Source organism: Sparus aurata, chromosome 21, assembly GCF_900880675.1.
Source record: "Sparus aurata chromosome 21, fSpaAur1.1, whole genome shotgun sequence".
Classification (NCBI taxonomy): Eukaryota; Metazoa; Chordata; class Actinopteri; order Spariformes; family Sparidae; genus Sparus; species Sparus aurata.
In genome coordinates, this window is record NC_044207.1 from 25,251,004 (window position 1) to 25,275,101 (window position 24,098).

Sequence of the window (24,098 nt, forward strand, 5' to 3'; positions counted from 1 at the left end):
TCATGTGGTTTTTCAAAACGGTCTTCCTGCAGGTTATGTAAAAGTTGAAATTGTGGCGCCATCCACTGTTTGATTAATGACAATGTGCATATCTGCTCTTTCATATTTTATGTTTACAGAGATAGTGAGAGCAATGACACATGTGATCAACCAGGGCATGTCCATGTACTGGGGCACATCCCGGTGGTCCGCCATGGAGATCATGGTGAGTGATGGGCGACATTTTTGCGCATCTGGGTGCATGTGATTTAGACCAACTTGGCTCAAAAAAGAAACATAAATATACCAAGAATTCTCAAAGGAGACATGTCATCCTCATTTTCAGGTTCATCATTTTATTTTGGGTGGCTACTAGAGCAGGTTTCTGCATTTACTGCTCAGAAAAAAAATGTACTCTCCCTCCATCTGAAATGCTCTGTGTTACCTGTCTTTAAAACCCGCCTTCGGAAAATCCAGTCTGCTCTGATTGGTCAGTTCACACATGCCTGACCCAGCACCGCTAACAGCAACAGAGCAGATGTGCTAAGTCAAGTTTTGCGTGCCAAACAAGCCGCAAGGTGTAAATTATGTAAATGTGTGACTCTGTGACATAGTGTGATGTCACAGAGTGACAGAATTAAAGGCGGTGCTAGTGGCGAGGCATTTCAGGAGCAGTGTTTTCTGTGGGAGAGAGGAGCTTCTGTTTGTGCGGACTTTGAGCTCTTTAGCTTTCAAGATCTTTTACATGCAAAACAAAAAACAACGAAAAAGATATGTCTGCTTAAAAAAAAAAAAACAATATATTGATACTAGTTTCTTCATGTAATCATATTATAGGAACTTTTCCGTGTATTGAATCACACTTCTAAACAAATTTTCTGTCTTATATACTGCTAAAAAGCAATTACAGAGTCAAACAAGAATGCTTTCAAGAAATGAGAAAATGCAGTTGAATGTGACTGTTACAGTGTGGTGGACAGATATAATGACATAGATTAGAGTGGGAGATCTTCTGTTTAGTCATCTATTTGCCCTTTCTTCTTCAAACTGAGAGGAAATGGAATCCAAAATGAGCCGATACTGTATGTTGGAACATAATAGTCCATGTACGTGGGTCGTCATTACTTGAACATGTGTCCTTGTCTCATGAACATTTCTCCCCTTTGTTTTTATTCCCTCTTCACATCCAATTAGGAAGCGTACTCTGTGGCCAGGCAGTTCAATCTAATTCCACCCGTGTGTGAGCAAGCAGAGTATCACTTCTTCCAGAGGGACAAAGTAGAAACTCAGCTGCCGGAGCTCTACCACAAGATAGGTAAGGCTGACATCAGTTTCCCTTCAAGTTGAGCTTTTTTGAGAAGATTCTGGGCTGTGATAGATTTTCTATCCTGTTTCTCAATTGTTATTATTCTCCTACAGGTGTGGGTGTTGTCTCCTGGTCACCTCTGGCCTGTGGAATCATCACTGGGAAGTACGAGAATGGCGTCCCAGATTCCTCCAGGGCCTCAATGAAGGTACAAGGGAAATTTATGTTAACCACCATCTCTTACTGATCTCAAGCAATAATTGTGATGCCTAACATTTTACTACTCCTCCAGCCATACCAGTGGTTGAAGGACAAAATAATGAGTGAGGATGGGAGGAAACAGCAAGCCAAGCTAAAGGATCTGGCTCATATCGCGGAGAAGCTCGGATGTACCTTGCCGCAGCTAGCCATAGGTAAGGGACGACATGAACACCCTAAGACCTTTGTAGGTCTGAGGGGGTTTCTTTACATACTGTCTGATACATTTATGCCACAATATCAACTGTAGAAACTCTTCCTATCCCTGATCGTTAGCCTGGTGCTTGAGGAACGAGGGAGTGAGCTCAGTGCTCCTTGGATCCTCCAATCCAACCCAGCTAACAGAGAACCTGGGAGCCATACAGGTACGAAGATTATTACCTCATCCTGAATAATTCTGAATAATTACTTCAAACCGCATTGATCATGTGCTCAATCTTTCCATTGTGCACACCACAGGTAATTCCAAAGATGACAGCAGGCATCGCATCAGAAGTGGATCATATACTGGGAAATCGTCCTCACAGTAAAAAGGACTACCACCATTAGGATGGACCCAGTTTTAGTGAACTATGCTCAACAAAAGCTTATCAAAGCTCACTTCTCACAGCCATGGCACCACAAGTGCGTGCCCAACCTTGCTTGTGTGCGCGTATGACTGTGTATGTGTGACTGTGTAAAAGTGCTCCGCTTGGCTCTTTGTCCGTACGAAGATCAACCAGTACTCATTATTGTAAAGTGAGCTACTTGATGAAAAAACATGCATGCTACAGCTACAGCAGCCGGCCACTGGACGGAACAACAGTTTCAGCAGCGAGGTGGTTTCTAGGGGTGACATTCTCTGACGCTTCAAAGGAAACTGTGCAGACACTGCTGAACCTCACATTTCTATAAGCAGAAAATTAGATCGTGGAAAAAAGTAACTTACCGCAAGATCAATCTCAAGTCGATTGAAACAAGCATGGGCCAGTTAGTGAACTATCATGATTATCCGACTAAGAGTTTCCCTGTAATTGTCCACAAACTAACACATAAACTCATGGCAGTGTAGAAAATACATGAACGAAAATATGTGGTGAGCAATGTTACAGAAATCTACATTATTAGATGTTTGTGTTGTAAAAAAAAAAAAAAAAAAAAAAGGGCGAAACAATGATGATGTGTTTAATTTGGCCTCATCTCAGCAGACTGGATGATATGCAGCTGGAGTTGACCTGTCAGTGTGACGAATCAGTACTGGATGGACTGAAAATCTGCTCACAATGCTGCCGCTAATACCAGGAGAGCTAAATTAAACTAAAATAGGTTTCAAAACATCTGTACTGACTGTTATATATTTTCCTTATGAAGCAGCTATGACAGAATGAGCTTCTCATCCCCCCCCCCGTGTTGTATTTTTTTTCTTTTTCACTTATGCAAAAGTACAGCTCGGTGTACTCTCCTGATATGCTCCTTCGACTCCTTTTCGTTTTTTGGACTATGCCAGACCTTCTGTCAGTAACAATCACGTCTGATTCATTTAATTTCAGTCTGTGTGTTGTGGCTAAAAAAACATTTGTCAAGTCCAAGTTGGGGAGATGATCCTCCTGAGGGGGGAGCTTCTGGATTTAAATACAAAGCCATGTAGCTAATGAAGAGACTCAGTTAATAAAATAAAACCATATGGACCCCTGCAGTCACTGCACCTGGAATACACTTACTTAACACTTACCCAACCTCTCCCATCTTTGTTACGTTCTGTCTGTTCAAACATGTATTTTGGTGTTGTTCAACAGATTTGTATATACAAATAAAGAGCTTATAATTCTCCATGTGATATGTTTTGAGAACCATAGTAATTTTTCTATTAATGTTTTAGAGGCCTTCTAATTTTCCCGCCCCTTACGAATTGAAATGAAGCTAGAGTAGATTTATTGTAATTGTAAACCGCAGTAATAAGAAAATTACCTGTGACTTGAAACACTCTGACGTCGTTACTGCTGTTTGCTGTTGGGGTTCGTCTCTGTCTTCCTGTTTTATAATAAAATAATGTGTGAATTAATCTACTTGTGAAAATATATACACCTTTTGACAAATGTCACCCTTTTAAATGATTTTGTGTTGCTCTTTCGGAATGGTTTCCATGGTGACAGAGACGGGCGTTTCCGGTGAATCGGCCAATGAGCTATTCTTGCTTAGAAGCGTGATATTTGATTGGCTTCGAGGGACTTCCGCAAATCTCATCGGCTGGCGCTCGAGCCCGCGGATTATGAAAACTGCTACCGGTGAAATAGCGAAAAAGTAGCACTAAAATCTTAAATTTTCCTTAATTATCCTGCTGGAATCGGGCCAGGTTTGCGCTGAGGCTACGGGAACGTCAATTCGGAATTAGGTCGGTCAAGAGTGCCGTGGGAACACAGCTATTTCGGAACCAAACAAAGCACGGTAGCGTTTGTTTGTGTTGGTAGTTAGCTAGCAGGTGGCTAGTTAGCCTGATAGCAGAGGGGAGGTAACGTTACCTTGTCAACTAGCGTCAAGTGAAACTGCTCTGCTCTTCATCTGAAAGTGCAGTGCTCGTCAGCGGCTTTGAAACACAAGCCCCACAGTTTCTTGCCACGGCTTGAGGTGAGTGTCGAAATTAATCTTTAAATCAGACGCTCGTCCCTGCGCAAATCAAATGTTACCAACAAAACACTTCCTCTGTTAGCTAAAACTGCTGTATTCGGCTAACCTATCAGCGTCCGTTGTTGGTGAAATACATTCATTCTCTCTATCTGGGTCAATCGTTTTCCATCCCAGCTGGATAACTCACAGCAATGTCGCTGTCGACTGAGGCTCATTTTGGGTTGAGCCAAAGCAGCAGAGGTAAAGGAGACACTATTTGTGTGGTGCCCGACCTCAACTCTGATGTCCTGGAAGATGACTTCGATCTCAATAAGTCCTACCCATGTACTCGGAGACCGATGTACAAAAAGAGTCTGTTTGCACTGCAACGTCGTTATTATCCTGGTTCCTTGAGAGGTGAGTAATTCTGAGCTGAAATGACTAATTAAATCAACTAAAAACTAACACGCACAAGTTTTGGTAATCATCCTTTAAACAATGTATGAAGCATAGGGCAGCAGTGTTAGTATTTGCTGTTTTTCTTTGTCTTTGATGAAAGTAAATGTACTATATTTGAGTCTGGAACTTTAAAGTGACTTTTTGACAATGATTCCTCAGATGTGGTTATCAAAAACTAAAATATGGAACCATGTATACCTGTATATTTTAAAGTTTAGCAATATACTTGATTGATGGAAAAAACATCAGTCTGCTTAAACTGTAAACTTCATTATTTCAATTACTTTTTCAGCACTATCATCTTTAAAAAGAGTTTTCTTCATTATGTCAGGCAGCATATGCCCAAATATTGATATATTTGACAGGTCAATGTCAGCCAACCAATGTATCAGTAGGGCTCATTTAAAATATATTGTAAAAGACGAAAGTAATTCTAAGGATGAGGATGTAAGAAGGTGGCCCTCTAAAATCCTCTTTCCCCATTTTTTGGTTGCAGATGAACGTTTTGATGGTTGCACCTCCGTTGCAGCAAGAAACTGCCAGATCTCTAGCTTACATCCTTGCTCGCAGGTTTCTGCTGCCTCCCTACCACACCTCTCCACTGTGCCTGAGTTGGAGGAGAGCTTGTTCAGTCAACTATTCTCTGGAGATTTCAGCCTACCAGGATCTCCATCTGTCCTCAACCCCAATAAAGCTATTCTGACTGTTGACCATAAAACCAGAGAGGTAATGTGTGCTCACTGAGAAGAACTGGATTTACAGTATTCCAGCAAGAGCATACCCTGTAAATGTGTTTTATCTGACTTTTTCAGATTTTGTCAGCAAATGAACAGGCCTGCAAACTGTTTGAGTGCACCACCAGTGACCTAATTGGAAAAAATCTGTTCTGCATCTTGAGGAGAACCAGTCAGGTTCTGGAAGAAGCATTGGAGCAAGATTTTCCGCTAGTTGATGGAAGTGTTGCAGCTGTGTCTGGGAAAGTGGTATGACATGTGCTGACTTTAAAACTTAAAATTGACTATGCTTGAATTCGTGTAGAGTGGATTAATGAGATATAATATAATATTATCATAATCACAATATGGTCCAAATTGCAGGAGGTGCATTTTTATTGTATTTAATTATTTATTTATTTTATAAATGAAGCATTGTCATGCTACAATGAGGTTTCCATGTATTTATTTTCATGAAAATGAAGAACAAAAATGATCAGTCCAACTAAAATCATGACTCCTATAGCAATCTGTCAAAAATAGTGTTTTAATTTTTGCATATCATCCTGTCCTAATTTCTACAACTTTCCTCAAAGTACTACATCAAGCTACTGTTTAGTCAAATGTCTTTAATTTCCTACAACACCATTGCAAGAATGTGTCTAATGTGTTTTTAAGATGATCTTTTCTCTGTTTGACTTGCTCCTTTTTCCGTAGGTGGATGTTGTGACACCATCTGGAGAGGTGCCAGTGTCAGTATGTACCCACAGACAGTCACAAAATGAAGAGAACTGGCTTGTCATGATGGAAAATGTGGACCGGCTGTCAGCCTTTCTGTCCTTTTCACAAGATGTGAGTGCAGCATTATTTGTCTGTATCAGACTAATCATGCAATCACAATCTTGCCTATTATCATATTATATTATTTATTTATTTATCTGTTCATAATTGCACTACAATGTTTCCTGTTTTTTGATATACTGTTGTTGTTATGTGCGGTGTCTTTGAGTGCTTTGAAAGGCGCCTTTAAATAAAATGCATAGTTATTATTATTATCGTTTTCACAACGGTATTACCATCTTTACCTAAATGCTACTGAGTGAATATGTCACCATTTTCTATAGTACTAAAGCAACTCTTGTTCTGTCTTTGTCATATCTAGGGCAGCATTCTAACCTGTGACTCAGCATTTGCACAAGTCCATGGATACTACCATCCCGATGAGTTAATAGGAGCGTCTGTTAAGGAACTAATCCCTTCTTTACAAATCCCCCTCTGCAGTAATGCATTGCCCAAAGTAAGCACACTTTACAACCAAAACTGTCTCACTCAGCTAAAGAAAGAATCCCTTCTTTAAGCTTTGCTTTCAAGTTTCTGTTTACCAATGTGCTTCATAGACAGTTCACAAACACAAGGAAAAGAAACTGTGTCTTTAACTTTGCATTTCCCTCCTTTCAGATGCTAAGGGTTCAGAGAGTGTGTGGTAAAAGTAGAAGTGGTTCCTCAGTCCCACTGTGTATCAAACTTCAAGGGGAAGTGGTATGTGGGAGGCCCCAACACCTATGGGACAACAATGGGACTGGTTGCACCTGCCCAACAGAGAGCCTTGAAAGATCAGATTCACAGGACACGCAGCCACACTCTCCTCTTACCTCCTCTGTTTGTGAGTCAGGGGGCTCAAACCCTGAACACTGTGACCAGCCTAATGGAAAACTGCAATCCTCTGGTAAGATGTTTTTAAAGACGAGGTTGGAACGTTAGGCTCAGTCAGAGAAGAATTTGAAAACAATGAATATTATTCTGGAGAAACTGGTGCATAACTTGTATTCTATGTTGTGCTGCCCAAGCACATAGATATCCTACGGTATACATCCTTCATCCTTTTATAATAGAAAAATATACAGAAGGTAGATACGATGATGGAAAAGTAATGAATATTTGAAAAACTGGACAACACTGATAAGAAGGAGCTGTAGTAAAGATGAACCCACTGTCTGGAAGACAAAACAAAAACAATTGTCACGTTCCAATGAAAGCCATGCTTCTCCTTATTTCGTGATTTGGAATTTTTCAACTAATCGGTAGACCAAGATCATTACATGTTCTTTGAGAAAGTTCCTTCCAAACACATTGGATCTGAAAACTGCACTGTCACATAAGATAGATAGAATGACTTTAATGATCCCAGGCTGGGAAATTATTTTGTTACAGCAGTAGTGGGTCAGCAAATAAAAAACTTTGTACATAACATAAATAGAATCCAATATATACATAGTGTACATATACAGTGCACAGTGTGCTATAAACAATAAACAATAATAATATATACAACAAAACAAAATATGCAAAATATACTATACTGTTTTGTTGTATATATTATTATTGTTAGAGAGACCAGAGTTCTCTGTCAGGCAGAGGTGAGAGAGTTATTGTATAAAGTGATGGATTGTGGCAGGAAAGATTTCTTGTATCTGTTGCTACGACAGCGAAGCTGAAGCAGCCTTCCGGAGAAGGTGCTCCGCTGTCTGACCAGTGTGAGTTGGAGAGGGTAGAGAGGATTATCCATGATGGATAACAGTTTTTCAGTTTTTCAAATCCAGCCAAAACTGTAAATTAAACAGGCTCCTGGATATACAATTTAGCCACACTGTCTCCCAAAATTGTCATCAGATGCAGCTAATTGGTTGCAGTCTGGAGCCCTGATTATAACCTACATACTGTCATGTAGTTGACTTTCAACAACAAAATGTGCATCTTCATCTCTTACAGAAGTCAAAGGGGACGGCATTGTCCTCCCCCAGAGTCCTTCACTAGAGTACTCTGGAACAGTGTGGGTGCTTGCTCCTCTGAGCGGTCTCCTCCTGCTTCACCCTGATGGCTCAATCTACAGCATCCGCAACCACCTGGCTCTCAGTCTGTTTGGCTACAACAAGGACGAGCTGCTGAGAAAGGTTAGCCAGCTGAACATGGCTATGTGAAACGACAATGAATGCCAACTCTCAATTCTGTCATTACTCGTTGTCTTCAACAGAGTGTCACGTTTTTGATGCCCGGTTTCTATGGATGGATGTCTGACTCGGACAGAAAGGCCAGCTCTTTCTCTGAATTTCATGCAGAGGCTACTAAAAGCACAGCATCATCCAAAATATCAAAATCTGGTGAGTATTTGTATGTGCAGCAGGTTAACCCACTTCAGGTGAATAGTCCGAATCCAAAGGTTATCAAGCTGTGAGGTGAGAGAGTTGAAGGGCAGAAGAGAAGGGAGCGTCAAACATAGTCTAATTGCATGCTACTTTGAGAAGTTCCTGAGTCGTAATCTATATGTTTTTAGTTTTAGGGTATCTTCCGAAAATATCATTATATTCGCCGTCGTCTTCAATAAATCGCTTTGAAATTGCAGAAAAAGACTTTCCTTGACCTCCTGGCCATCATCATGTTGGTTGGATACATGGTTCTTACTGTTTACAGCCCTCAAACTATGGGAACTGTACTAAAATTAGAGCTTTATTATCCCCAGAATTAAAAAAAAAAAAAAAACACAAAATATAAAATACAATTCAAAATCCTTTAATATTGGCTACAAATTGCACTTGAAAACCTCTTGACTGACTGTGGTATAGAAAATATTTGACTTCATTTTTGTGTTATTCCCATATGCAGCTCACAGTGGAGTCTTGTCGTGCTTCTGTTGCTGCTATTGTTCTTTCACTCTGACTTTATGCCCCTTCTGTGTTTTTATTTTCTCTTGTCATACAGTCGAGGCTGTGATTATTTTCATTATTGCTTATCCTGCCAATTATTGTCACAATTAATTAATCCTTTCATCTATAAAATGTCAAAAAAAAGTGAAAAATGCTCCTTTCAATTTCCCAGCGCCCAAAGTGACATCTTCAAATTGCTTCTTTTGTCAGACGAACACATTATAATCCAAAGACTCTGTAATTGCTGTCATAAATGACAAAGAAAAGCAGCAAATCATCAGATTTAAGAAGCTGGAACCAGCAAAAGTGGGACTTTTTTGCTTTAAAAATGACTAAAACAGTTACTCAATAATCAAAATAGTTACATAAATAAAATAGTAACTCACTTTTGATCAGCTAATCAGTCAAGTAATTCTCGCAGCTCTGTGTCCAGTACTATTTGATTACTCTGCCTGATTTTAGTCATTTCCTTCTCTGTCTTTATCATAGACCCTTCCTCACTCGTGGCTGGTGATATGGCCACGGTGCATAATGCTGTCCAGGGAAGAACCTCCACAGGGAGAGGAAGGATCTTCACAGGAACCTGCGCCAGGCTGGAGAAGCCCAGCAGCGCTTTGTCTACCCTTTGTCCCCCTGCTGTCTCCTCTACTCGTGTGGTTATGTAAGTTGTTATCCTCATGTCCTTGTTGTCACAAGCCCCCTGAATGCTTTGTATTTAATAAATCAATGACTTCATATTTCAAGGATAATAAACTTCTTGAAAGTGGTCGTTATACACCTGCAGAGAAAATAATATCCCTGGAGACATTGGAATCAATTGTAAATCAAATCTGTGCTTTGTGTTTTCAGAAATAATAGCCAGGCAGAAGCTGCTGTAGCAACATCCAGGGGCATGAAAGCAGCACACTGCATGTATATTTAATGTGTCTGGCAGTAAATCTGAAAACACAACAGCTCTATGGTCAAACCTGATATACCCTCTGTGTATCTAAGCAGGAGAGGCACTAAAACTCTCTTTAATCACAGCTTCCCACTGTTTGTCTTTGTTTCTTAGTGAAAAGTTTCTCTAAGATTTTAATCTCGCTCAAAATTATTTTCATAATATAAAGGGATCAAATGATCCTGGTTGTGATTCTGCGAGATGAAGGGTCTATTTTGCCATCTATTGGACAAATTAAATCACAGCATTTTTGGTCATAAGAGATGTATTGATTTACAGTACAAGTGACTTAAATATTCAAAGTATTGCTGTAGAGCTGTATTAAAACATTTTTATTATCACCCATTTATTACAAACACTTGAGGGTTAGAAATCAATGAATGCACAGATTATAAGCAACAATACTGCCAGAGGTTTCAACATTTGTTCTGTGTGTGCATGTCTCAGATCACTATTTCACCTCAAGAATAAGTAAGCTAGTTGAAGTCTCTATCATGCTTCCATTTACAGTTTTTTTTATTGATGAGTTGTCTTCTGCACACAGTGTGTTGCTAATAACGATTTTATAATTATCTAGATTTGCAATACCTATATAGTTTACAGTGTTTTTCACTTGATATATACTACCTGATTTGATTTATTTATATCTATAATTTTATTTTTCTCTTCTTTTTAAAAAAAAATAATTTTGCCATGTTCTCCATAATATTTTATTAGCATTACATTCGTATTTTCCCCCAATTGACATTACTATACTTAGACTAAACTCAAGCCGCTATTTCCTCAGGGCGGATGACACTGCAGAGCTGATGGAAGAGGCAGCCCAGGTTGCTCCCTGCAGCAGCCAGCTGGACAGTGCAGACACCACTCAGGCACTCCTCAAGACATTTGCCTGGGTGGAACCTCCAGAAGAAAACACCTATAGCCTGATTACCACTGGACCACCACAAGATTCTCAAGACCAGCCGCACGACTGTAAGGTTCATGAAAATTATTGATCTGCTGTCAAGATTATCCCAGGCATGATGCATCTAAACTGTTGTAGTTTTTGTTTATAAGAATATATTTGAAGTTCTTCTACACAGTTTGCGTTGGAGTGGGTACTGAAACGCTTCCTAAGAGGAAAATGACCGAAACATTCTGCACCACATGCTACCTTTAAAGATTTCCTGTTGTGTGGAGGGATTTAATATTTATGCACAGCAGTATAATTAAAGGCTAAAAGTCTTTTAGAAACTGTATCAAGCATTTTTCAATGTTTTGTTTTTTCATTCTTTAGACACTCGGCATGGAAATGCTGCCAGCAGGGTGGGTGGAAACTCTCCAGATGTAGGCAAAGACCGCCACTTATCTGCCTCTGTCCTCCAAGACTCTAGCTTTGAGGTCATCTCACTGGAAAGCAGGTGAGGGTAGAAGTTGCATTTCACCACATCTGAACACAAAATATGTTTTGTTTTACCCTTCTTTGCATGTAACCCTCTATCTGATATCTAATTAAGACAGTCCATCTGTTATGTCAGTAACAAAGGCAAACAGACAGGGAGAGACTGCACGCCACATCATTGTAGTCATTAAAATCTTTTCCACTGTTTAATTTTTATTACCTTCAAATTGTTGAGGATGACTGTTTGTGGGTTGAAGCTTCATTAAAATTGTATTTATACCTTGGTTTAGAAGAACACATATCTCTCCTGACATGACAACCGTAAAATAATTCCATAGCATAAACGTCTCTTCACTTTATTTACATTTCGCACTATAGTCAAATAGACACAAACATTGGACCGCGTGTTCAGTAATGTGGATGTTATACCCCTTATGGCATGCCAGGTTTACCTACCTAAAATATTACCATCAGGATGTGTTTATTCTGAAAAGATTTGCCAGGCTACTGCCATCAGTTGATGCTGTTTTTCATGGCTTCATTGAAACTCAATTTCCCAGGTCCTCCTCTGGCTTCTGTGAAAAGTTTGCTGGCAATGGTGGTTCTGATCCAGGCCAGACTGAGGACTCTCGCTCAGCACACATAGTGGACTCCGCCAGCTGTTTCCTGGACCTTAACAGCAACGGTGATCTGGTGATCCACGCCCTGGCGGACCTGGATCTGAACAGTAGTATAGAGCTGCTCGGCGGCGGAGGGCACGATGATGATAACCAACACTCCATGAATTCCTGCGATACAGCTGAGCTCCTTCGTACACCCTCTCCTTGTGTGGTAGAGTCTGACCATGAAGCAGAACCTTTTGAGGCTGGGAACACTGGTGTTGGTGTAGAGGCCAGCAACCCCTCAAGTGTAGAGCAACTACAAAAAGCCCAGGTCGAGCAGGATCAGTCAGCAACTATATCTTCGATTCATAAAGAAAATAGCCAAGGGTTCTGCATACAAATGAACGATGGGATTCAGTCAACGGCAGACATTCCTGCCACATCCACTCCAAAGAAACAGACGGTGAATGGACACTCCGATAGTACACAAATTCTGGAGGGGCGATACATACGAAGCGCATACCGCAGAGATGGCACAAGAGTAGGTTGGTACTGCTACACTTCAGACTCTCAAAAAATAAAACTGATTGTTTTGCCTAAAGCACAAAGACTCAATCCTGCACCTAATTTCTGTTTCCAGATTTGTGGTGTGATGTGCACAGGACTGACCTCCTTGATGGAAGTTCTTTGTTCTGTGTGTGGATGAGTCGGCCTGGCCAGCAGGGGACCCTGTTGCAGACAGATCGATCACTGCAAAACCAATCAGGAGCCAGCCTAGGAGAGGTCAGTCAAGACCTTAAATAATATGAGTGTTAATATTTCTTTAGCTTGTGCTGATTTCAACTCATCATTCTTAAATAATTTCAAACCTTTTTAGAGAATTTTTGAGGCCAGCCATGGGGAAGCACTACGCTCCACCATGGACCTGGAGCAGTCTCAAGCTTGTGACGGGCAGTTTGAAGAAGAATACCAGCCTCTTAAAGCTGTGGGGAAAGGAGCCTTTGGTTTTGTCTGGAAGGCAGTAAGGCGCAGTGATGGAGAAGAAGTGAGAACATTTTATTCAATGCAGAAACACATCCCATTCCCATTGTATACAATGTGCAGCGATTTCTATGTACAACCCCAATTCCAAAGAAGTTGTGACACTTTGTAAAACATTAATACAACAGAATGTGATGATTCAGTTGTTAACACTTGTGTCCACAGCCTGCCAACAACCAAGTTTTGATGATGTTTTATTATTATTTGAGTATTTCTATTTTTTAAATGTGCAGGTGGTGGTGAAGTTTATTAGCAAGGTCAGGATAGTGAATGACTGCTGGGTAGATGACCCCATGCTGGGACGAGTCAGCCAGGAGATCGCCATACTGACACGAGTACAGCACCACAACATAGTCAAGGTAACTGGGTTGAATAAAAACCTTTTATTTATTGTATTAAATTATTTTGCTCATCATATCTGTGTATCTGCCACCAGGTGCTGGAGGTGTTTGAGAATGGGAGTTACTTCCAGATGGTGATGGAGAAACATGGAGATGGCGTGGACCTTTTTGAATTCATAGACATGCAACCGAGGCTGGATGAGCCCCTGGCCAGCTACATCTTTAGACAGGTAGATACCTAATCAAGAAAGTACATATGTAAGGGATAATTAATTACAATCACTTTATTACAGTCCCATATTGTTCTTTCATTCCGCTGTTATAGCCTGAAAGCTAATCTTATGTTCGCCAGATTCAAAGTCAGTAACATTGTGTACAGTTGACAAACAGTGAATATAATTTGATGTATGTTTAACATTTTTATATTAGGAGTGACAGCCAATCAGAAGGGTATTCACCCCAGACCTTGTTATAAGACAGGAGAATGCGAAGTCTTCATTCATTAAACTGGAAGTTCTGTCTCTTCCCAGCTCGTCGCTGCTGTCTTCTATCTGAGGTCTAAGAACATCCTTCACAGGGACATAAAAGATGAGAACATCATCATCGACAAATATTTCCACATTCGACTGATAGATTTCGGCTCTGCTGCCATGATGACACCCAGCAAGGTCTTTTACAACTTCTGTGGCACTCTGGAGTACTGCTCCCCGGAGGTGCTTCGAGGAAATCCGTACGTACACAACATCTGAGAGTGACAGGGGTTATTTGCTCCTTCTCATTTAACAACAAAGAGGAAATGTTATATCAGTGTCTCTTAATGGTTACGGTCAAAGGGGGAATAACTGTATAATTGATTCTCTTTAATTAACTTTGTGTCCTTGTTGGTTTTTGTTGTAGCTATGAGGGTCCGGAGCTGGAGATGTGGTCTCTTGGTGTGTTGCTCTACACTCTGCTGTTCAGTGAGAACCCTTTCTGTGGCGTGGAGGAGATCCTGGAGGCCAAACTAAAGCCCCCATTCCCCCTCTCTGAAGGTATGCTGCTGACAGCAAGAAGCATTCATTGACTGTCGCACAGAAAAATCTTTCCCAAATTTTTTAACTCTCAGCAATTAAATGCTCTCTATTTACACCCTCAGACCTGCATGGTGTGTTATGTGGGCTGCTGCAGCCTGATCCCGCTCAGAGAATGACTCTGGACCAGCTGCTCTTGCAGTCCTGGATCAGCCAGCCCATTTCCCTGGCAGACTACAGCTGGACAGAAGTTGTCCCTGCGACTCAGAACTACTGTGAGTACCCTGACACTAGGGGTAGCCTAACAATCGCCAGACAGGTTTGCCATTTCAGATAAGATTAGGCTCCATCTGTAATTAAATGTCACTTTGCCCTGTACATTGTCTTTTGAAATATCTGTAAGTGAATCTCTTTTCCCCCAACTTAATATAGTAGATTTATGTACATGGCTTTAATAACCTGCAAACCCACTTAAGGTAATTGGGTATAAGCTTCCAACTCAAATGTTTTTGAACTGGCCTTCAAAAATCTGAAAGGTCAAACTTTAAATAGGATGAAATGGCGCCTGGCCAGACTTGTTTTATTCAGTTTCATTTTAGAGTTTCTAAAATACTGGTAACTTATTAGTGGATATTTTGTGATGCTACTTTTTTCTGTGTGTAGAAGTCACCATAGAGAATGTGTAGTCTGTAGTCCTTGCTGTGAGAATTAGAGATGGTGATATATTCGTGCTAATGCACTCAGCATTCTCTACTCTTTCAACAGGCTCACCACAGTACCAGGAACCTAGTCCTAAACTCTACATTGGGCAAGGTTTGTTCCCAGATCAAGGTGATGAAACTCTTCCCGATGATGTGGAGGAGGAGGAAGATGAGGATGACAGGTTGTCAATGGTGGCCCTGGAAACAGAGCTTCAGAAGTACCTCCATGAGGATTGAAGACTGAACTTAAAAGGGAGTGCAGCCAAAACAGATGCCCAACAGTTAGACTGCAACAGTGCAAAGAGGACGTGAAGTGCAAAATAAGAAAAGGGTAGCTTGTGTTTGTCTAGACAGTAGTGTTTGATTATGGCCTTGGACTAAGTCTTTCAGAGACAAATGGACTTTGCCTTTTTAAGTATACACAGCGTGTGTGTAATGAATGTCATTGTCAAGCTTTTGTTGGTCAGAATGTGCTTGTTGATACAGTTGTGATTGCGGAGTGCAGCACAAGAAGGCAACGGCATCATGATGTACCAGCAGTTTTGTTTTTCCTTTTTCTTTAACTTAATCTTTGTTTTATTTATTCGTAGGATTTTGGGGAAAGGTTGAAGCATTAAAATTATAGCAATGCATTGCCAAGAAAACCCACAAGTGACCACAGCCTGGAGTTGTTTCCCTCAGAGACACTACACAGAGTAATTTGATTGAAGTTGAAGGAAATCTGTTGATCCAGCTTGTATTTCGTGCATTTGTCCTTTTCTGTTCATGATTTTAATCTCGGGTCTTTTAATTAAAAAATGTAAGTATATTTACAATATTTTATCTATTTATTTTTACACATAAATAAATATTTTAACACAAATATTTTTCACTTTATATTGTACTTTTCAATGTGATGATTAAAGAATTGTGTAATCAGAAGTTTAGCTAATTGTTTGTCATGCAAACATTGTAAATTTATTTGAATTTCATATTCTGTATGCAGCCAGTAAACACAGAAAATCATTAAATGGCACTGCAATCAATGTTTTTGTTGATGTACCAAATTGCACCAGCTGCTTGGTTTGACTGATTTAAGCGGAGCATCTCTTAGTTGGATTTCATTTGTCAAAAATGTGTTGCCTATTATTAAAAATACTTCATGTAAACTTGACTTTAGTTAGTCTTTGTTTGGATATTGGACAGTCTAAGTAGTACTATTTAATAAAAAGAAATTTGTGCCATATAGTAATACACTTCGGCATTGGTTTGGTGTCACTGGGTCACAAGACATGGAAACGATTGGAAAGAAATGCTGAATTTTCATAATAAATATTCATATAGAATAAAAGTCCTAGTAAAATCCAATAGAAAGAGGTGTATCTTATTTGTCCCATTTAGTAATACTATTTGGCAATGGTTTCGAGTCAGTGGGTCACATGACAGGGAAGCTATTGAAAAAAACATTGTCTTATAAAAATATGTGTGCAAAATAAATACATACATAACACAGCAATCAAAATAAGTGTGCTACATAAAATCAGGGTCATCTATCATCAAGTCAGCATGAAGAAACATTTTGTGTAAATAAAAACAAACAAAAGGGTAATTTATTGAAGCTCCATACAACCTAAAACACTGCGGAACCTTTGTCCTCCTGCGCCAAAGCTGAAACACGGAAGTATATGTACGACGGACAAGCATGGGTACCCGAGTTGGTGCGCGTCAGGTGAATGAGAATGCAACAAAACATGACATTTCTTTAACTCATTATCACATAGAAACTTTGTAAAACGTTTGAGTTAATGTCTCGAACATTTTAAATGTCGGACAAATGAGTGTCAACCAGACGGCTAACAAACTTCCGCTGTAACCTTCATGTTTGCTAACTTTTGCTAATGATATCCCAGCTTCTGTATTAGCATAATTTCTGCTAACATGTTATCATCTTTCTCTGCAGCCATATCAGTGACCGGTGTCCCGCTCTGGCAAATAACTGCTCTGCGTGTTTATAACCACGTTTCTCTTTTCCACAGCTTCTCCGGTGGACGATAAGAAATGTCTCCTCTGTTGTCAGTCCGCCTCAGTTTTGGAGATGCCACCTCCAGCCTCTGTGCACGGGGTGCAGATTGTTGTGCTCCTCCACCAGCCTCCACCATGAACTCAGTTCTCCATCCAAGAAGCCAGACACAGAGCTGTCCCTGCGCATTTTCCTTGATATGGGATTCACAGACACCCAGGCAGAGCAGCTCCATGACACTGTGTCCAAACTGAGAGGAGGAAGTGCTGCCAAACATGTTCTGTCAACTCTCACAGCTCTGTTCGCCCTGGGCCTCAATCCATCCAGTGTGCTCAAGCTGCTGGACAAATGTCCTGAACTGTACAGCGTCAAGGAACCACAGCTTCAACAGCGGATAGACAACCTGCGGAAACTGGGTTTGGGTGAAGGTGAGGTCATGATACTTGTGCAGCATAGTTCATCATAAAACTGTTGACCAATTGCTTTAAAAGGAAGACATTAATATTAATTTGAATCTCTGTATGATTATGCAACTGATGTTTTTTCCTTTTATCCCCTCTTTAGGCAGTATTCAGAGAGTGGTGGCCTATTACCCTCAGATCCTAACCGTGCCTGTGAAGACAGTAAAAACTGCAGTGGGCTTCCTCAGGGAGAAGTGTCTGTTTACTGTCCAGCAGGTCACGGACATCCTCAGAGACAGTCCGGCCGTACTCACGGAGAACCTGGGTCAGCTGGAGTACAAGTTTCAGGTCAGCACGTAAAGCAGCTGAGACAGGAATGAGACATGAGAGTGTTTTACAGCCTTACGGCTGAAGAAAGAACATTGAAATTCAGCAAATATTTGGATTTTTAGATCATTACTACAGCAACTTGGTAAAAAAAAACTTGTAGAAATAAGTTTGGGTTCTGGAAAATTGTGATTTAGGTGATTAATAACTCAAAATAGAATGAGAAATGACCATAACTTGCGGTCCTTGATACGATACAATACAATCCCTTCCATACAACTGAATTACAGGCTGCTGTTCTCGTGGTAAACTGTAGATTTACTGACTTCCTCAAAACATGATCAAACAGCATCAAAGGTCACACTAGCTGTAAAAGATAACACCACTGCAGACGGGCATCCTGTTCAAATAGGCTATGTACCAATTCAGACTAGACACTAATTACACACAGAATGTAATATTTACTCTTTTTTTATGTTATATATTTATTTGATATCTACTAAACCAGAGGACCCACTGAGATTTATTACAACTCTGAGCAGCATGTCTATTTTATTGCACTGTGGGACAATAGTGTCCATCAACAGCGCACTGAAAACCAAACACATCTATTTATGGTCACTTTTTGAGCAGAGTTGCCACTTTTCCCGGTGTGAACACACTACATACTCTGCTCAATTGTGACATTGTTATATTACTCCCTCTGGTGGCCATTAATGATCTCCACATCCTTCAGGCAACGGTCGTTCCCCTGAGTGCCTGCTATTTATGTGCCTGAAGAAAATGTTGTATATTAAATGCAATATGCCATAAATACCAGGGATGTTCTACTGCATCCATTCGCATTTTACAGTATAGAAAGCCGGCATGCTTTTCTGGATCTTCTGACCCATAATCCCCTGTACAGCCTCCTCCAAAAGAGCACAGGTGGATGACAGCCCATTGGCTGCTTTATATAATTTGGGAACTGATCATTTAGCCATTAATAAGCTGATATGTCATATAGCTGAATACAATATATAGCTATCAACTGTATAACTTATTTATAATATATTTCCAGTGAGTTACTTGTTATGCTCGGGCTGTAAGTACATCGTTTATCACAGCAGCTGTTATAAGTCGTTATTTGAGGTTATGTGATTTCTGACTCTCCAAACTGATCGTTGTTGTTTGTATCATCTCATCTTCCCACAGTACGTCTACTTCCGAATGGGTGTCAAACAGGGGGAGATGGTGAAGTCCAGGTTGTTCCGCTTCACTCTGGACGAGGTGCGCCACCGGCACAGTTTTCTGGAGCGCAGGGGCCTGTATCAAACCCCAGACAAGAAGGGACAGACGGTCATCCTCAACCCCAAACTGGACAGCATCCTCAGCGTCGACCAGAACACTTTCCTCACAGATGTTGCCCTGGCGTCAGCAGAGGAGTATGATGTTTTTAAGAGACTGATGGCAAGGGAATGGCACGAACAGGAGCAGGAGGGGGGCAGGATTGAAGCTGATAGTGATGATGACGAGGAGGCGGATGAGGATGATGATGATGATGATGAAAAGGAGGAGACTGGAGGAAGAAGTTCATACAGGAAGAGGAGAAAGAAATGACAATGGCGGAGGGACTGAGAGGAAAGTGACGTACCTAATGATGAAAAATCGAGTGTCTCCTTAAGCTTTTGTCGAACTCAAGTACGTCATTAGGTGTCACAGGAAACTCTTATCTAAAACACACATTCACACGTCACGTTGTGGTATTTATATGTAGCTTGTTCTCTATTGATAGCAGCTGGGTGTACCCGCTGGTTTGAAGTTGATTTATGTGTTTATCTAAGTGGCCACAAGGACGCGAGATCATGAGTGTGAGTTAATGCTGAAAAGTGAGGTCTGTATATATAAATGAATTACAACGAGCACGGTAAAAATGTTCTCCCATACATTCATTCCGCTCTCCAAAAGGTGTTTGACATTTTGGTTTGCGAGGTGTAAATGTGTTGGGTGCTTGGTGCAGTGCAACTGAACAGGAAATGTGAATCTAATCAATTTGATGATGTTCGTTTGAATAAATTCTTACCACCAAACCAGATTTTGAACATCTTGGGTAGTGATAAAGCAACAGAACGAGGAGCAGCGGAGAGGATGCAAGCTCCGCCCCGTTACTACGTGACGATCAAGTGGCCGTAGCTTTCTCCGTCCACGTATTATCTGTATGAGTCAACAAGGAGTGCATCAGATAAGGGCCGGTGTGTGAGACGAGTCGTACCAAACGGCCATTGATTTATAGAGGGGGTTAAATCTAATGGATATGCAACGCAGAGAGGCTTTTCTGTTCTGGACATCGGGTAAGAAAATGTACCTTTGGCCAATCAATAAATAGTCAATAGGTGTGTCGGAACAAAACTTGAACTGAAGGAAGTGATTTTCTGTATTTGGCTCAAGTGTTTGTAAACTTTTAGGGGAGTGGTAGTTTAATTATAATTCTTGTATTATACCGCTAAAAGAATGTAATATTAATATATCATAACAATTATATAATGTGTCCTTTTGTTAAGTTAAATGTGTGTTTTCCAATGTTTCTTTCATTGGGTTGATTATTTACAGCTTCAACTTCTTCATTTGCATTTTGTATCATTTGCAACATAACACTCGGGGGGGCAGAGTCCATCACTACATGGGGTTCATATTTGAATATTTGGGATAAATTATCTGGGATATGTTAAGACTGGGCTGTTACAAAAGCGTCATTAATGCCATTTTGATCAAGACTGAGTCAGCCAATGCAGTGCCTGGGAAAATATGTAATACGGCTGTGCCCAGCTTGCAGTATATCAAGATGATGGATATATGAATACGTAAAGATATTGGCATTGACAGCGGCTGTTTTTTTTTACCTTCATTAAGAGAGCCATGTTTGGCTATAGCTGTTCATTCAATCATAATGTGTTTAAAGGAAGAGTTCACCCAAAAAGTATTCAGTCATTATTAACTCGTCTCATGACAATGGAAAGTTTTAAAACAAAAACAAAAATGGCTCCATACAATTCATCCGACATAATCCAAGTCTCTGGAAGCCCCCAGATCCCAAACTGGTTTGAAAAGACATTATTTACAACCGTGATGCAAGGTCTAGCTCGTGCATCCTCTTAAAAAGGGGGGTGTAAATAACGGCTTTTCAAATTAACATTGAATCTTGGGGCTTCTAGAGACTCCCGAAGAGCTGTGTGTGGCCTTCAGATGATTTTATTTCTGCCTGTTATCATACGTTTTAAAACAAGTCCCCATCTACCTCAGTTGTTTAGGGGAATGATGCAGTGCTGTTTTGCTGTGATGCTCCAGAAATTTTTTGGAGACTAAAGAAAACAACTTTACCTGGCGTGAAGGAGTAGATAATGACCAAATTAAAATGTGGGGGTGAACTGTTCCTTTAAGCTGTTTTATATGACGTGATCTATAAATTAAATATGTCTGCATTGACATCCTTACACTTTAAAGTTGGCCCACGCTCTTGATATTTATTTATGGTGTTTTCTTTCGCAGGAAGCTTCTGGAGGAAATAGTCAATACGCCATAAAACACACCCCCGTCTGAGTATCTGTGTCTCTGTTAATCAACAGGCACAATGACGTCATCAGTGCTCATAGCAAACCTCACTCAGGATTGGGAGGAGAGCATTCGGAGGTGGCATCTCGAATTTTTCTTCATCCCCACCACAGTCATCACTCTGGCCACTCTGCTGGCCAATCCTGTTCTCCTGACCTGCATTTTCCTGTCGCGCACCCTGCGTAGGGAGACGCGTTACCTGCTGGTGGCCAACACCCTGATTGCAGACACGCTCTTCCTCATCCTCAACCTGGCCACGGTGATCTGTAACACTGTGAGAGTGCAGATACCCTGGCTGCTGTGTGAGCTGGTCACCGCTGTCACTGTCACCACCTACTGCTGTGCCATCCTCACCGTCACCCTCATGGTCATGGACACCTACGCTGCCGTTCGCTGGCCTCTACATTACCATGACATTCTTCCACCTGCCCGCACCCACCGCATTCTGGTGGGGGTGTGGGTCCTGGCGGCCGTGTACCCTTTCACCCTGGTGATCATGATGGAGGTGCAGAGGGGAAACCCCCAAGAAAAGGTGGCCGTGTGTCTGGTCCTCATCTCCCTCGGCTTCATTCAGCTCAAAGACGTGGTCGGGATCCACATCTACTTCTTCGTGGCTGCGCTCGTCTGTACTCTGCTCATTTTTTACTGCTACATTCGGCTCTACATGGTGACAAGGACCCATGGCATCTGGCAGAGCCGCTTCTCCAGGGCCCGGGTCACGCTGCTGGCTCACGGGCTGCTGCTCCTGCTCTACTTCGCCCCAGGCTTTGTTTTCGCCATGGAGCTGTCCCTGTTCCACAGAAAGGACATAAGTCAAGATGTCCGCGTGTGGATCAGCACGGTCAATATGTGCGTGTTCATGCTGCTGCCCAGGGCGATTGCCCCATACATGTATGGGCTGAGGTACAGGGAGCTCTTTGATACTCTGATGCAGCTGCTGCACAAGGACAGGAGACTCAGCCCGATCACAGTTTCATGAAGATACTGTTACTCAGAGTTATTACATTTCTCCACTGGAATTTAAGTATTTGACATGTTTTCTCAGTTGTCCTTCGACAAACGAAGCTGTAACTACAAGGGCGGTAGCCAGGATGTTACAAATACTGAAGTCATGAGTCAAATTCGCCCAGTTAAACCCCACCACACTGAGAGGGACTATTCTTTTGAATCAACATATTATTCATTTGTATATATTGTCTAAATCAATGGTCTGCCACATAAGGCTTCATTTGTCCCAGTTAAGGAAACTTGGCAGTGTTCTAGTCAAAACCGCCTAAACTGAGGCAAAGTCATGAACAAGGGTAGAGTGTATTGTTTAGGTGCACTATGAGAAATGTCTTGATAGAATAATCAGAAAGCATTATGGGGGTGAATTCTATGTATATGGAATTTAAAAAAAAACACAAACACAGAAGAGCTGAAATCAGCGTAACCATCGTTATCCAACACTCCTTTCCCATGCTTTGCCATCCAACAATATGCAATTTCTGTGCAAGAATCAGGTTTTCTGGGTCACTCGTCTTCCCATCATTAAATACAATATGAATTAAACAAATATTTTCAAGTACTTCAACACGAGGGCTTGGGTTCTTGTATCAATTTACATCTTAACACAATACGATACGATGGGTTTCGCTTTTGGCCCCTGGCCCATTATGACATTTCAGGTTTGGCCCTCCAAGGGAAACAGTTTCAGCACCTTTGGTCTGAATACTGTCTCAAAACTCTCTCCACGACACCAAGAATGTAATTAGAGAAGCACCAAAATCTATTTTTTTTCCTCTTAATTTTACAGTAGACCAAATTGAGAATAGTACCTCTAAAACACTGTGTGTAATTTGTGTGTAAGTATAGAAAAAAATTCCACCTTAGCTTGTTAAAACTCCAGTATTCTCAGAATCAGCACTTGGAATATGTTCTCTGTGTTCTCAGTGGTAGTAAAATCTTCGGACGCTGCCATGTCCATGTTCTATATCATGGAGTGGTTTTGTCTCGACGCTGACCGATACTTGATTCTTTTGGGATGATTCCGATTTCCCGAGTAAAGAATTCTAACATCAATATATCGGCTGATACACACACAATTATTAGAATGATCTCTCAAATGTGGGTATCAAACAAAAATAGGTCATGGAGGTAGGATATTGTACAGATTCACAATGAACTTGACTGTCTAAAAATGACTGAAACAGCAACTTTACTGGAAATGTAACTAAATTGATTAAAAAAAAACAAAATTATCCTAAGCATCTTTGTGTTGTCATGTGTTATAATCTCTTAATCAGCACGTATAGACAATATATATAACCTGATTTGTTAGATGTGTCACAGCCCAACATCGGCCAACTGGTGTATCAGTCAGTCTTCATGTCAGACCTGCCTCCTTTGTTGTTTTTGCTCTAATCTAAATGATACATGCCATGGCAACAGTCTTCGCTCTCGTGTGTGGTTAAAAGCACTTAATGGTGGCGCTGAGCATGTTTTGTAGATGCATGCCAGTTTGTCTTTTATCAGGGCCATAAGAGCTCTTTTCCAGCCACGTCGGTCTAAATGACAATATGTCGAAGTCCCTTGCTTTTCAAGTGCGTCTCTCAATGTTGACATCCCTTTTTTTTTTTTTTTTTAAATAAACTGTACAACCATAATGTGTGTTTTTTTATCACCATCATTATGTAACTTTAGAACCGGACACTCAGTTCTATGACCGTAGCTACGGAGCACTTAAGTCCCTCTGCACTTAGAGAGCCGTGTTTGTCTAAAAACTG

General features: G+C 40.9%; 4 protein-coding genes across 7 annotated transcripts in view; all 4 read left to right on the plus strand.

Moving 5' to 3' along the window:
• Positions 1–3,584, plus strand: part of LOC115572598 (voltage-gated potassium channel subunit beta-1) — a 40,483-nt gene extending 36,899 nt beyond the window's left edge. The window contains 6 exon segments of the mRNA XM_075488162.1: positions 120–205; positions 1,174–1,294; positions 1,399–1,493; positions 1,578–1,698; positions 1,820–1,908; positions 2,003–3,584. Coding sequence (XP_075344277.1) covers positions 120–205; positions 1,174–1,294; positions 1,399–1,493; positions 1,578–1,698; positions 1,820–1,908; positions 2,003–2,092 — 602 coding nt within the window. The 3' untranslated portion in view covers positions 2,093–3,584.
• A 162-nt stretch (positions 3,585–3,746) lies between these two features.
• pask (PAS domain containing serine/threonine kinase) lies at positions 3,747–16,171 on the plus strand. Its single transcript, XM_030401573.1, has 21 exons — positions 3,747–4,147; positions 4,322–4,543; positions 5,082–5,311; positions 5,398–5,568; positions 6,016–6,150; positions 6,461–6,595; positions 6,757–7,024; positions 8,068–8,249; positions 8,330–8,456; positions 9,489–9,660; positions 10,727–10,914; positions 11,219–11,342; positions 11,884–12,470; positions 12,566–12,708; positions 12,803–12,970; positions 13,200–13,325; positions 13,403–13,537; positions 13,838–14,037; positions 14,205–14,338; positions 14,443–14,592; positions 15,083–16,171. Exons 2-21 carry the CDS (start codon positions 4,339–4,341, stop codon positions 15,253–15,255), a joined length of 3,753 nt encoding a protein of 1,250 aa, XP_030257433.1. The 5' UTR covers positions 3,747–4,147; positions 4,322–4,338; the 3' UTR covers positions 15,256–16,171.
• Positions 16,172–16,638: 467 nt separating this feature from the next.
• On the plus strand, positions 16,639–21,224 carry mterf4 (mitochondrial transcription termination factor 4). Its single transcript, XM_030404170.1, has 4 exons — positions 16,639–16,726; positions 17,034–17,445; positions 17,582–17,766; positions 18,940–21,224. The coding sequence occupies exons 1-4, from the start codon at positions 16,700–16,702 to the stop codon at positions 19,342–19,344; spliced, it is 1,029 nt and encodes a 342-aa protein (XP_030260030.1). The 5' UTR covers positions 16,639–16,699; the 3' UTR covers positions 19,345–21,224.
• On the plus strand, positions 19,843–22,873 carry LOC115573393 (probable G-protein coupled receptor 148). 4 transcript variants are annotated; one of them, XM_030404172.1, is made up of 2 exons: positions 19,843–19,976; positions 21,348–22,873. In XM_030404172.1, exons 1-2 carry the CDS (start codon positions 19,943–19,945, stop codon positions 22,310–22,312), a joined length of 999 nt encoding a protein of 332 aa, XP_030260032.1. In that variant the 5' UTR covers positions 19,843–19,942; the 3' UTR covers positions 22,313–22,873. The 4 variants fall into 4 exon arrangements, with proteins under 4 accessions (XP_030260032.1, XP_030260034.1, XP_030260031.1 ...); XM_030404174.1 differs by having other exon boundaries at positions 19,847–19,976; positions 21,271–22,873; XM_030404171.1 differs by having other exon boundaries at positions 19,957–20,075.
• Positions 22,874–24,098: the final 1,225 nt, after the last annotated feature.